The sequence below is a fragment of the Cylas formicarius genome, unplaced genomic scaffold, assembly GCF_029955315.1.
Source record: "Cylas formicarius isolate icCylForm1 unplaced genomic scaffold, icCylForm1.1 PGA_scaffold_10__41_contigs__length_53128322, whole genome shotgun sequence".
NCBI lineage: Eukaryota > Metazoa > Arthropoda > Insecta > Coleoptera > Brentidae > Cylas > Cylas formicarius.
The window spans coordinates 21,159,080-21,174,636 of NW_026844214.1; the positions used below are offsets into that span (position 1 = coordinate 21,159,080).

Below are 15,557 nucleotides of genomic sequence, written 5' to 3' on the forward strand. Positions count from 1 at the left end.
ACGTAATTTGAATGATCATATACAGGTGAATTCACTGAAGCGATAAAGCAACTGACATAGGAAAAATGCGATAAGCCAAAAATCGTACCATACTGTCACTAGTTCAAAAAAGACCAGTTTTGTGATAAATACATTTATTTATTCTTCGAAATCATCATTTCAAGAAAGTCAGCAAATGATACTTGACCATCTTCATCCAAGTCAGCGGCCGTGATCATTTCTTCGCATTCTTCATCGGTCACTTTTTCACCAAGGCTAGTCATGATGAATTGAAGATCATCGGAAGAAATATGGCCTTTTCCATTTCTGTCAAATACTCTGAAACGGAACTATTTTAAAAATCATTCTTGGCAAATTACTTTCGATATAAGTATAATATACTATTTATGCAACAATAAATGATGAACACCACTTTAGTCAAGAGTTTGGTAAGGCAGGAGTAGAGCTGATGAGGCCTAGTGTTTATTAGACATCTTGCATACCTATACCCATTTTACGACCATTAGGTTTTGGGTGCATTTTTGCAAAATATCACGAATGCATTTGTAGGAGACTCAATGTTTCCTAGACTTCCTTTTAGAAGCCGCGTGTGGAATAATAGTATACAAGTTCATCGAAATAAATTTTTAATTTAAAATTTGATCACAAACAAAACAAAACTACGGATAAACCCTCGAATTATAAAATAAACGGCCTACCTTATGTGCACTCTAGTGTAAGACCCCCGAGGCCTCTCGGATTTTCTTTCTCCACACCATGTCCATGGCAGCAATGTAGTGGGGGTTACCAATCGCAAACACGCGAAAACTATGCGCGGTAATTCGGCCAAACAAAACCCGAGGGCTCATATTATCGCGGTGAAATGACACGCGTTTTTTACCATAAAGTATATAAAAATTAAATTAAAATAAAAATTGATAAATGTATTCGATTAACCCCGAATCATAAAGAAATCAATATATAGAAAACCCAGGTAATGAATTAATATTTAGTGTCAATATACAAAATAAATAACCAAAACTGAACATACCGCCCACCAAATACAACGGTATTTCAAAAAACAACAAAAAAAAAAGAAAATAAACAAAATATGCTAATATTAAAGTTTATCAATTGTGATTAATTGGCCGGCAGAGGACATACCTTAATAACCGGTCGTTTGATTAAACCGTTTTGGGTTCTGACAGTGACTACTCGTGGAACACCGTCAGCACCAGGGTGAATGGAATCAATCCGTCCCAGTCTCCACTGGAGGGGAGGTAAATTATCCTCCTTCAGTACAACTAGAGTACCCGGCGTGATAAGAGTGGTATCTTTATCCCATTTAGCTCTCTGTTGTAAAGAATGAAGATATTCCATATGCCATCATTTCCAAAATGATTGATGCATTTTGGTCAGTAACTGCCACCTATCAAGTCTATTCATAGGAACACAAGTGAGGTCGTGATCGGGAATAGCTGATAAAGGAGCTAAGGAGAGAAAATGACCTGGTGTTAAACTGGATAGATCGTTGGGATCACTACTCATAGCGCAAAGTGGTCTAGAGTTGAGTACGGCCTCAACTTGAGTGAGAACTGTGTAAAATTCTTCATAGGTAAGTAATTGTTCCCCTATGATTTTAGTAATGTGGGTTTTGACGCTTTTAATGCCAGCTTCGTGTAACCCACCAAAGTGAGGCGCTGAAGGAGGGAAAAATTGCCACTCGATTAATTCCTCAGCGGCTGCTTTAGCCATGCAATCTGCTAAATATCGAGCTGCACCAACGTAGTTGGTACCGTTATCACTGTGCAGTTTGGAGCATCTACCACGTCGACTGATGAAGCGACGCAATGACGCAAGAAAGGCAGAAGTGGATAGGTCTGATACCAGTTCCAAATGCAGGCACTTTGTAGAACAACACACAAAGAGAGATAGATAAGCCTTTTGAGTACGGCAACCTCTATGTCTTGACATCAGTATCTGAAAAGGGCCACCGAAATCCAAAGAAGTACATTGAAAGGGCTTGGCTTTGGTAATGCGGAAACTAGGCAAATCGCCCATTTTTGGTTCTATTACCTGAGGATGTGTTCGAAAGCAGCGGAAACACTTATGGACAATACGTTTTATAGCTCCTTTAGCACCCAAAATCCAAAACCGTTGAGATATAAAATAGCGCAAGGCCTGCTGTCCACAGTGAAGGTATCTTTTATGAAAATCCTCTATTATAAGATCAGTCAACCTATGTTTGTTGGGAAGCAAAACGGGATGCTTCTGATCGTAATCAAGTTGAGAGTGAGTAAGGCGTCCGCCTGCCCTGAGAAGTCCTTGTTCATCGATGAAAGGAGCAAGCTTTCTTAACGGCTTGGAACAAACACTCTTGTTCGAAAGATTGGAAATGTCTTCATAAAAGGCTTCTGCTTGTACTTGCTTCACAATGCGGAGAAGACTCTGAAATAACTCGTACTCCGTGAAAGGACCCTTTTTAACCACTGAAACCACTTTAAAACGAATGCCAAGAAAACGACGCCAATAAGTAATAAGGCGAAGTATTTTCTGTAAGCATGAATACCTATTCAAAATATCACCAACAGGATTATAGCCTTTTATTACCGTGAGAATGGTCGCTCTTTCTTCTGGTAGTGGTTCGTCCAATTCACCAAGTTCGTGTTTGGGCCACTCTTCGGAGGGACGCGACAACCAAGCTGGTCCCGCCCACCATAAGGGACAGTCAACTAAATCAGACGGAAGGACAGGGCGACTCGCAAGGTCAGCTGGATTGTCTTCTGATTTGATGTGAAACCAACGTTCAGGTGCTACATTGTCTTGAATCTGACTCACCCTGTTTGAGACGAAAGTGCGCCAACGACAAGGCGGTGACCTTATCCAACCTAGGACTATAGTCGAGTCAGACCAAGCATAAATATTTTGTACGTCGGGAATGTTGTAGACATTTAAGGCATATTTAAGCAATTTGGAAGCCATTAATGCAGCACTTAATTCCAATTTAGGAAGACTCAATCTCTTCAATGGAGATACTTTACTCTTAGCATAGAGGAGATAAGTAGAAATTTGGCCATCTGGAGACACGAGGCGAGAATAGATACAACTTCCATAACCTAGCTCTGAAGCATCCCCAAAAGCATGGAATTCTAAACTAACATACTTTGAAATAAAACAATAACGGGGTATTTCTAATGCTGACAGACTTGGCAATTCATTTTTGTAGTCGGTCCACCTTTGGGCAATATCTGCGGGCACTGTCCCAGTCGATACCTCTCGCCCATAAAGATTGCATTAGCTGCTTAACTAATAGAGTTATGGGACAAAGTAATCCAATTGGATCAAAAATTCTGGAGATTTCAGAAAGTATAGATCTCTTAGTACATGTCGAGTTGAGAAATTGTATGGCGTATGAGAAGATATCCTTCTCTGGAGACCATCTGAGACCCAAAACCTTCAAGTAAGGATCGGATTTAGTGTCAAGTGCGAGAGGTTTCTGTAGAATATCTGAAGGTATAGTAGCTAAGAAGTCAACACAATTGCTAGACCATTTTCTAAGGAAAAAACAACCCTCATCCAATAGAGCAATAAGTTGTTGTTTGATATCCACAGCATCCTCTAAAGATTTACAAGATACACATATATCATCAACATACACTTGGGACGCTAAAATTGCTGCGGCCCTAGGAAATCTATCTCTACCCTCGGTGGCTAATTGTAAAAGACATCTCAGAGCAAGGAAAGGAGCTGAATTTAGTCCGTAGGTTACGGTTTTTAGGCGAAAATCTTGAACAGGTTCTCGAGGGGAGAATCTCCATAAAATACGTTGGTAGTCTTGGTGGCTGTCATTAACAAGTATTTGTCGATACATCATTTTGATATCGGCAGTAAATGCTACAGGAAACCTTCGAAAACTTAACAGAATACTTACAATTTCATTTTGTAGTTTGGGACCAATCAACAAAGTGTCATTCAACGATCGATCCCGCGGACTGCAAGATGCGTCAAAGACTACGCGCAATGCAGTAGTCGTACTATTCGAATTAGTAACCCCATGGTGAGGGATGTAGAAGTGGCGCTGGGTAACGTCAGAGACAGGAGCAGACACGGGTTCCATATGATCCAGCTCTAAGTATTCCTTCATAAATTTGGAATATATCTCAAATAATGGAGGATCCTTAAGAAGACGGCGCTCTAAGCTATAAAACCTTTTTAGGGCTATGGAGCGTGAGTCAGAAAATAATGGCTCACCACTGGAAAACGGTAGAGTAACGATAAAACGTCCTTCAGGAGTTCGAGAATGAGTCTCGTTAAAAGAAATTTCAGCGGGATCGTCAAGGGTTAATGAAGACTTGCTACTTGGAACTTCCTCCATTTCCCAAAACATTTGAAGAGTTTTATTAATATCCCGGTTTTCTTCCAATAGTGTGCAACAGGAATATGAGGACTTGCTTTTTATACGATCAATTTTACCCATCACTACCCACCCAAATAATGTATTGAATGCGACAGGTTCCAACTCTTTACCGCACACCTTCTCAGGCAACAAAATTAAAGGGAATAACTTGCACCCGATGAGAGCATCTATAGGTCCAGGAGTATTGTAGGTGTCATCAGAAACGACTAAATTCTCCAAATGTGACCAGTTCTCGCGACTGAAAGATACAGAAGGCATGTAGGAGCAAATCTGCGGTAAAACGATACATTCTATGGGAAAAGAAGGTGTGTTCTTACCCACCGGGCGGACCGTACAACAAGTAACACCATTCGACGATACAGATGTCATATTACCTAACCCATTAATTGGAATGTTCAAACGAGAGCGGGAAAGTCCTAATTTCTTAAAGCATCTTTCGGATATAAAATTGCCTTGGCTTCCACTGTCCAGTAGTACTCTAACTGTGTGGGAATAACCTTGGCTGTCCAGAAAATCCACTTTTGCAGTCGCAAGGAGCGTAAATGCACTATTAGAATTTATGGAAGTGGTGCCACAATGTGGTTGATCTACGGAAGAGTCATTAGCACTGGGCAAAACATCGTCATTAGGTGGACTACGTTCATTACCATGTGCCGACTCGAAATGTAGTAAAGAATGATGGCGTTTCGTACAAGAAGAACAGGTCTTATTAGAACGGCATTTCGAAAATTTGTGAAACGAACTCAAACAATTCACACACAAACGGTTGCGTTTAACTAGTAAATAGCGCTCATGAGGAGTCTTACTTAAAAAGACGGAGCAGTTTATAATGGAATGCTGGGTCCTACAGATACCACAATTCAATGTAGGAACGTTATTAGAAGGAGTATTAGTAAAAAATGCTTTGGAGTGATCACCATTATTCCTAGAACCTGACTTATGTTGACGGTTACTGGCAAAAGACTTACTATTATAAATGGTTCCGGCATTTTTTGATTTATTTTCTTCCTGAGTATAGGTCAACGTATCTAAAACCTTACACCTGTTATTCAGAAATAATTTCAACTGCGCAAAAGTGGGTATATCAAATTTTGCGTGCTCCATTTCAAATCGCTGTAAGGTATCAGAATCGATTTTCATTAAGAGTAAATTAAAAAGCAAAAAATCCCATTCCGCAGTAGGAAAGTTCAATAATTTTAATGCCTCCACATTTTCACAAAACTTATCAACAACATTACGCAGTGCTTGATTCGATGGATTTGAAATTTTGGAAATGTTCATTATTTCATTGAAGTAATGAGTCGATAAAAGCCGTTTATTGTCGTATCTTTTTATTAAAGTATCGTAGGCTACTGCGTAATTGTCATCAGTTATAGGAATATTTCTCAATAAACTGAGCGGTTCTCCGGTTACGAGAGTAAGCAGTAATTGAAAATTTTGTGAAGCGGAAAAGTTCATATTATGCACCGAACTCCTGTATAAATCAAAAAATGTCGGCCACTGTTTTAAATTGCCTGAGAAAACAGGTATATCTAAACGGGGAAGATTAAAATTTAGGTAAGGCGGCAAATTATGGCTCTGGCCTGGTGGCGAAGGTGGTACCATCATGGATATTTCAGATTTTATACAAAGTTCACTATAAATGCTTTTAATTGAAAAGTATTGATCATCAACTTCCGCTCGAATTAGCTCCTGCTGCTCAAGCATTACATCCGTTACTCTTTTATCAGAAATTATGTCCAAATGCAACCTATCAAACTCATTATATGTTGATTCTAACGCCGAATATCGTATTTTAAAATCATTAATTTTAGCTGGGTTCTGTGTAGCAGCAGTAGCTAAATCGTAGATTTCTTTCAATCTTTGTATAAAAACGCTTCTTCTATTTACTTTTGAATCTGCCATGGTATTAAAAATATTTTTAGAAATTTTCTATATCATAAAAAAATGGCAAGAAAGAAGAAATTAAATTCAATTATATTAAAATATGCGAACAACCTCGTAAAATCCACCAAAACCACAATTGATAACAAAAAACAATCAAAATATCGTACACAAAATCAAGATCGCAAAAAACTCTAAACGATTTAAATTCTTTACCTGTTTTCCGATACTTCGTCAAATTTATTCAAGGTCGTCTTATTTAAACGCCTTTATAGTGAATGAAATCAAAATTATTTTTACCAATTTAGTATTAGAAAATGAATTTAGAAAAGACAAAATAATTTTATTTTTGAATTACTGATTCTTTAAAAATCCGGGCTCGAAGACCATATGTAAGAGACTCAATGTTTCCTAGACTTCCTTTTAGAAGCCGCGTGTGGAATAATAGTATACAAGTTCATCGAAATAAATTCTTAATTTAAAATTTGATCACAAACAAAACAAAACTACGGATAAACCCTCGAATTATAAAATAAACGGCCTACCTTATGTGCACTCTAGTGTAAGACCCCCGAGGCCTCTCGGATTTTCTTTCTCCACACCATGTCCATGGCAGCAATGTGGTGGGGGTTACCAATCGCAAACACGCGAAAACTATGCGCGGTAATTCGGCCAAACAAAACCCGAGGGCTCATATTATCGCGGTGAAATGACACGCGTTTTTTACCATAATGTATATAAAAATTAAATTAAAATAAAAATTGATAAATGTATTCGATTAACCCCGAATCATAAAGAAATCAATATATAGAAAACCCAGGTAATGAATTAATATTTAGTGTCAATATACAAAATAAATAACCAAAACTGAACAGCATTCTCTCTGAGTGCAATGTTACTAAAATCTACTGAAAATATCCATCGCCCCCAAACCCGTGGCCAAAGTACCGGAAACGTCCGAAATGGCTAGCAATCATGGTAAACCAAGCTGACGTATTAAGTGACACTTTGCGGACACTTTATTAGGCACCTGTATCTTTTCTCAGGAACTACTGATTTTAGGAAAAAAGTTTATACAAAGCTTTTATGGTTTAAAGTAAATTTAGTTTTTTTTAATATTTTCAGGGTGTGCCGAAAGTGCTGGACGGACATAAGTTTTAAAATTTTAAAGGGAACGCCATAGATATTTGGATATTTTTAGAATCCATGCCAAAAATAGAGGTAACTTTTATAGAAACCACTTATTCGAATTTTGTGTGGTTTAGATAGAAATTGAGATTATATAATTTTTTATGCAAAATTATGGTCGTAGTAAATATGGTCTTCCACGGCTGGCAATAATGACTGCTTGATCAAATTTTAAACCCATTTTTGGAAGAATTCCTTCTAACGATATGCGATGATTGGGAGGACATTTTTTTTTTAAATGAGACGCCAATGTTTTTGATCTTTTTTCTCAAAGCGGGTCAAAAAATTTTTTGGTATATATATGTCCATTACTTAAATCTAATGGTTTTCGAAATTTTTAGGAATAAACTCGCTGGCGACACCTACTAATTTTAAATAATTTTATAATTCTTTCTTATATCTTATTTAATTTTAATTGTTTCAAGAAAGGATGGGACAATTTATTAAGATTTAAATTTTAAAATATATTTAAATAAGATTTTCATTAATATTAAAAAACACCCATTTTTTTAAAAGGCATAATAATATTATTATGAAACTTAACGCGAGTAGGCTGCGGTAACCACATAAGTGTTAATAATTTTTTTAAGTGAGGTTATAATAGTTAGAGCTAGGCAGATGTGATTTTAGTATTATTATTATTACTTAACTAAAAAATGTATGTAAATGCTTAAAAGTTTTTTATCGAATTTGAAAAGTCCAGCTTTTCCTCTTACAGAGTATCAAAGAAAGTTTCCTGTACGGCGGATTCCAGAGAAGACGCTGTTTCGAAAAATTTATGCAAAGTTTAGGCAAGATGGTAGAATTCTGCCAACGTCAAAGAAAAGGCCACGACAAGTTCTAACAGATTTGAAGCTATTGGATATAGTATTACATTTTGAGAATATACCAGAATTCTCCACTCGTCAAGCCGCGTTGGGGTTGGATGTTAAAAGAACTAGCCTCAGAAATTGTTTAAAATGAAATAAGCGAAAAGCATTTTAGTTTTTACCAGTGCAAAATCTAGAGGAACGGGACTATGACGCAAGATCATACTACTGCAATGTTTTAGTGGACATGGACCAATTTTTATTCAGAAAAACACACATTACTGGAGTAATGAAGAAAAGGGTGTTGAAAGTAAAACGACAAGGTACACGATCTGTGAAAGTGTGGTGCGGAATATACCGATCAAAGGTTATAGGCCCAATTTTCTTTAATGAACTCTAGACGATATTTAAATATATATATATATATATATACATATATATATATATATATATATATATATATATATATATATATATATATATATATATATATATATATATATATATATATATATATATATATATATATATAAGATCAAAAACATTGGCGTCTCATTGAAAGTATTAAAAAATGTCCTTTAATTTAAGACACCCTGTATAATTATAAAATACATAGTGATAGCAGATCGTTAGAAGGAAGTCTTCTAAAAATGTGTTTAAAATTTGATCTACTGCCGGCCGTGGAAGACCATATTTGCCAAGAACATAATTTTGCATTAAAAAATGTATTACTCAATTTCTGTCCAAACTGCACAAAATTCGAATGAGTATTTCTATAAAAGTTACCTTTATTTTTGGCAAGGATTCTAAAAATGTCAAAATATATAGAGAGTTCCGTTTAAAAGTTTAAAACTAATGTCGATGCGGCACTTATCGGACACAATTTTTAAATTTAATTTAAATCATAAAACTTTTGAATAAACATTTTTTCTAAAATTCGCAGTTTCTGAGAAAACATATAGGCCCCTAATAAAGTGACCATCCTGTAAGCTTGTTCTGTATTGAGAGTATAATTTTCCGTGCTCTCATAAACAACATATTTTTTGAGTTATAACTAAATTTTTAATTTTGATTTTTTGCTATTTAAGTAATAATAAGAATCGATTGTAGAAAAAATATACTTTATTTATTTATTCCTTACTTGAACGCTGCTTTAATATCATCTTCATTGTCACATTCTTTCATAACACCCTTCATAATGCAAACAAATTCATCGAAATTTATTACACCGTCCTTATTTTTATCTGCTTCTGCCACAATGTCCTGCAATAAACATTTATCTCTATTTGGCATATTTCGCATAGTATTAAAACGAAAGCAGTATAGTATGTCTCAAAATAACCTGCTGACTACAACAAAACACTGTTTTCTTAGGACAACACACCTGATAGGAACTTAAGGATGTTTTAAACTTAAGTACCGATCCTACTCTAGGCGCAAACAACCAACGGATGAATACTCGGATCAACACTAGTACACATACTTTCGTGAAGGACCGCACACAAATATTATGTACGTTTTTGTCCAAAATCTAATTTTGTTGCCCTCTCAGATGTCATAAAGATTAATTAGAATGGACTCTAAGTAATTGTGTATGCAAATATAAGCATATTCAATTTTAATTTATATTTATTTTAATTTTAAATAAATGTATTAGACTCGAAATTTTGATTTTCCCTTTCTAGAGAAAAGAATGGAATCAACTTTATACACTTGATATTAGTGTAATCCTGTGAGAGTGTGCTCCTCAGAAGACTGTGACGGGCATAGTGAAAAAATGAAGTAAGTAACATTCGTACAAGCTGTCAGAAATTTATATACTGGTATGATAATAAGCTAAAACAACGTTGCGTTTGCCGATGGCCAGGTTAGTAAAAACCAAAATCAGAATGTGTAAGACCAATGTAGAGAGTATGGGAAATGATTGAACATTTACTAAAGACATTGCCGGCAACGGAAAAGGTATACTGGAGACGCTGTCGTAGACTAACTGCAAACTAGAATGAGTAACTATGAAGATAGACAGAACTGATATTGCTGAAGCTAGAAATGACAAAAAATGTATTTAACTGGGTACAACCAGAAAAATGGAAAAAAGGACGCCCTGGAAAACATAAAGAATGGTATAAGAGACGCAATGATCCAATATACAAGAAGAAGACTGAAAAGACAGAAATCGTGGAGGATGCGAGAAAACACTCTAAGTTGTATTAAATATAACTAACCAAAAGTTCGGCTTCTGTCGGACTCTGGCCCAAAGTTTTCATGACCATTCCAAGTTCTTTGGTGGTTATCACTCCATCACCGTCTTTATCAAATAGTGAAAATACTTCCTTAATTTCCGCCAATAACTCTTTATCTGTGTCATATTCTGCTTCACTGTCTGTTCCGGATATAACTGATTGTTGATGAACGGCGTTCAACGGTTTTTCATTTTGTTCAGACGTAGGATTTTGATTTACTATTTTGGTCGTGTGGGTAATCCGATTGCCTATATTTGGGGAAGTAGCGGGCACGTCCATTTTGTTGCTTTGAGAAATGTCATCAGACCGATTACAGAGAATTTTCAGTGTCAAAAAGACATTCTCTAACAAGTCCCTTTGTTTTTATACTTGTTTGACTATTTTAAATTGTTCGTGTTCGTCCAAAATCAGCGTTTCGAGTTTTAGGTCGGTCTCGTGGTTTGCAATTTATTTTTAATAGCAGTTTTTTAAAAAATAAAATGCACTACCAATAGCAGATAAAAAGAGGGGATGGACTTGTACGGTTTTTTAACTCAACCCCCTATATAAGAAAAACTAATGACTATTTGTTGATATTTTTAATGTTTATTCGGGACAAAGAAAAAATACATTATCAAAACAGACATCTCAATCATCATTTTCAGCATTTGTGGTATTCCATAATGTCATGTCGTAATAGAATTCCAAGGCTTCACCGTGGGTATACGTCATTACCTTCTTTGATAAGCCTTATTATTGGGCAGAGGTGGGCTGGTCTTATGTTCTATGAGTAATTTAAAAATATAGGAGTGTAAACCATCTATATACTCCCAGGTTTTAACATATCCTTGATTAGCACTTTCATAGTTTGACAATAGTTTCATACAGCAAACGTTTCCTTATTGGAACCGGTGCCTCGAGAGCTACACGTTTTTTTACAGTAATTAGTCCACCAGTTCTTAAAATCAGTAATGTCAGTGTGTCGGATTCGCTTCACAGTAAATGATTGCCTTTTTTTGGAACTCAGTATTAAATTCTCATATTCTTCTGGAGTGTAAATTCGGTCATGTTTTCTGAAATTCGGTTTTGCATATCCGAAATCTCGTTCGCAGGACAGAAACGAATGTCCTCTTACTGGAAAGTAGTGATAGATTTTGTCGAACTTCTTGGTTGTTTGTAATGCTAAAAGGAAAGGAACCATTGTTCGGTTTCGGTTCTGCCCGGCACATCCATCGGAAAATAAACCTCGTTCAGTGATTTCACACACAGAAATGTACACACTTCATTAGGTTCCTTCTGACCTTCACTTTCATGGTAAGCATAAAAATGACCAATATTCTCCATAAGATTATTTATTTGAAATGTAAATACTCAGAGCTGAGTAAAACGAAATATTTCCTGGACTGGAATATCCGGTAGTGGCATATTCTGCATATAATCAAAAGCTAGTCCATTACTTCTGGCCGTTGAGTGCACAGGTTTTGCACTTCTTTAATTTTATTGTAAAATTTCTTTGCTCGCCTTTTATGGACCATTAGTTCCGCTGCAATCAATCTTTTTTTTTCTCCTTATTCTACGGGAGCAATCAGCTGTGCTATCTTAACGACTATGTACCTAGTACAGTTTTTACGCTCAATTGATGAAGAGACAAATTTTAAACAAAATGGCTATCTTACCTTACAATGTCCAATTTGGGACTTGTACGGTTTTCGAACTCACTGATTCAATTACCGACTAAATACACATCTGCTTGTTTGCTTATTGCCGACAATTTACAAAAACGAACTACTCTTAAAATCAATTCAAAAACTTGAGCACACAGAAAATGCAAACGATGGCCTACTACTTAACAACACAAGTGAGCTACTACAAAGAAGCAAACAGACGCTAATGGATGCTTTTTTCCCTTTGTTGTATTGGCTGGTAAAACTTATATGACCGAACAGAACATCGTTGATATTTCAAAGTAACTAAATTCATAATTTATAAAAAAGTCAATATCAACAAACATAAAATGTTATATTTTGATTAGTTAAATTGTAGAGAAGAGTTGATATATAAAAGGTTAATTCTTGTGCATTTTAAAACGCATTTTTTTTCTTAGTGTATTCCCTTCGATAATAGTATATTTTGTAACAAGTGCGGTAAACAGCATTGGACTCAAAAGTTTATTTGACACGAGCGGAGCGCAGCGGGGCCAGTGTTTAATAAACGGGTGACTTAAAAAGTTTACCGAACGTGTTGCATACTATACTTTTTCTATGACCGTTAGTTTTTGGGTACATTTTCCCAAAACAACACGAATACATTAACGTGAGAATCAGAATTACGGTAAAATCCCGGATCCCGCTCGGATCCATGGAAAATGAAACTGACGTGGTAAAGTGACGCTTCCCGCAGGCTAGGTCGGTGTGTAATTAGGTATTTTACAGACGGGAGTAGAAAAAATACCTAATTGACACCGATGGTGGGTGCGGAAAGTGTCGTTTTGGTTAGTTTCGTTTCCCACGGATCCGAGCCATTTCGGACATTTCCGAATAATACCGCACGGGTTAAATTTTGACGTTTCTCAAGTCTGAAGGTCGCGTGCCCAAAAACTAACGGTCGTAAAAAAAAGTCTAGCACAACACGTTTGGCAAACTTTCTAAGTGACGAGTTTATTTTTTCACGAACGAAGCGCAGTGGAGCGTGTGCTTAATACACGAGCTGTTTACCACACTTACTGCATAATATACTACTATCATTGACGAAATGCCTGCTCTTACAGTAAGCTTTTTCTAGGTACCTGCAACAACTGTTGTAGCCGCTGCTGTGACGACTTCGTCCCTTGCCGCACCAATCACTGTTGTCACAAAACCTGTCACGCTGAATGCCGAACGTCTTCCTGTAGGAGTACTTGCAGAAAATCTTGCTATGAAAATCTTAGCCAAGGATCCTCCGTCAACGCCGGAAGCGCGTCTGGAAGCGTATCCGTAAATGCCAGCAATATCAACAATAACTTACCGAACGTCACGACGATAATACATGTGCAAAATGTCATCAATCAATCAAATATCATCGATGTGCCGATTAATTTAGGCTACACGAGCAAAAATAATATTTCGATCATCGACGGGAGCGGAAACGGAACTTCAGAAAACTGTTGCATCGTCATAGGTAAATGCTTTTTATATTTCAGTTAGTTTCTCTGAGCTTATAATATTTTGTTTATTAAAACAAATTGTAGATATTAATTAATTTCTTAATTAGCACGAAGAAACAAACCCTAAATTGTTTCAGAAATGATGAGAAAAAACAGGGTGATTATACCTCGAAAAATTAATATTAAAGTTCATATGGTATTTTTTCAAAAACTCAGAAATAATGAAAATACACATATTGCTAATGCTCTTTAATTTTTTTAAAAAACCAAATTTGATGTAAAATGCCTGCTATGGTATAAAGGAAAAGCTTTTTTCTGTTAAGTTTCTACAAATTTTAAATCCTTACAAATAAAGACCAAAATTGTCATGAACTTGATTTAACTGAATTAAATGTAAATTAAATCTATCGGCCAAATTCTTCAGTCGGTCATCAGAAGTTTCTTGTGCCGAGTTAAATTTCTTAAGTAAATGGTATTTATGAATACAGTCTTTATTTTTTTCCGATCCGATACAACCTTTTTTATTTTGAAAAGATCACTCTATATAATGCTACATGTTGACACGTTCTGCGTTTTGTTAAGTTACTCATTTTTTTAAATGTCACCCCCTGTATATTACCTTACAATTAAGTTGAGAATTAAAAGACCATTTCCACGACATTTAGTAGTCGACAGGGGATTAAAGTCTAAGATAAATTTTGGTTAGTTTGACAATAATAATAATTGAATAATTGTGTTTATTTCGGAACCGATTATTTTTGATTTCCTGTTTCTATTTTTTTAGAAGAAAAACAAAGCGATATAGGATTTGCATAGTTGTTATAGCCAGCAAAAAGTCATTTAGAAATAAAACTTAATTTACAAATAAAAACATTTTATGTATAAACAAAAAAAAATGCTAACAGAGATTTATATAAGTAACTAATAGTAAAAATTAGAACACGGGTCGCATATATATATATATATATATATATATATATATATATATATATATATATATATATATATATATATATATATATATATATATATATATATATATATATATATATATATATATATATATATATATATATATATATATATATTTATTACGTTTGTTGTCGATCTATTTTTCCACTGCTTTTATTTTCTACTTTAATTTTGCAAATTATTGCTTCTATTTTTGTAAACTCCTTTTTTAAAAATTTCCAGTAAAAAAGTTTACGAGTGCCGGATCTCTTGTACAGACCCAATTTTAGTGCCGCACTATCCTATCCATGTATTAAAATTATTATTTAGACCGTTTACTGCTTCCGCCACTGCATGAGAAACTAGCAACCTGTAATACGAAAATGTTTTATTGCTGTAACATCCTATTCCAGAGGCTCAAATGTTAGACTGGTGTTTTCTAATCTAATATATCTAGATTCGTGGTGATTTTCGCTATTACCTTTTTTTGTTTCACACGAAGTCGTTCTCTTTCTTATTATCTTTATTTTTGAGCATGATTCGCCCTCACTGTTCAATTTTCCTGGGCATATTTTGCATAGAGTTGTTGCATACTTGCCTACTTTCTTCAATTCCACTTTCAATTTCGTCACTTGTATGACTAAATCACGTATCAATTCTCGGGTAGGTTCTTAATCAATACCATTCTTATTTTATTTGCGGACGATCAACACAAAGCCGATCTCTTTCCTTATGATGTGATTAAGTCGTTAAGGCAAATAATTATAACGTTACTTTTAATTGTGGTTATTGACTTATAAACATGTCGACAAAACCAAGGTCTTCGACAACAAAATATAAAATAAAGTAATTGTGCTTCTGGGCAATTTCAGGCATGAACTCCTTGCCCTAAAATTGCTTAAAACATCGTGTTCGCGATCTATTAATAAAGCCTCTGTCTAGTTCATTTGTCGCACCGTGCTGCC

At 35.4% G+C, this 15,557-nt stretch overlaps 2 protein-coding genes across 2 annotated transcripts in view; one reads left to right on the forward strand and one right to left on the reverse strand.

Moving 5' to 3' along the window:
* Positions 1-15,557, forward strand: part of LOC132696409 (uncharacterized) — a 32,839-nt gene that overhangs the window by 14,097 nt on the left and 3,185 nt on the right. Inside the window, exon 3 of the mRNA XM_060661225.1 lies at positions 13,281-13,655. Within this exon, the coding sequence (XP_060517208.1) occupies positions 13,281-13,655 (375 nt within the window). The remainder of the gene's footprint in view (positions 1-13,280; positions 13,656-15,557) is intronic.
* On the reverse strand, positions 135-10,811 carry LOC132696430 (calmodulin-beta-like). The gene is made up of 3 exons (XM_060661246.1): positions 10,503-10,811; positions 9,419-9,540; positions 135-318 (listed from the first exon to the last, which is right to left on the reverse strand). Exons 1-3 carry the CDS (start codon positions 10,797-10,799, stop codon positions 135-137), a joined length of 603 nt encoding a protein of 200 aa, XP_060517229.1. The 5' UTR covers positions 10,800-10,811.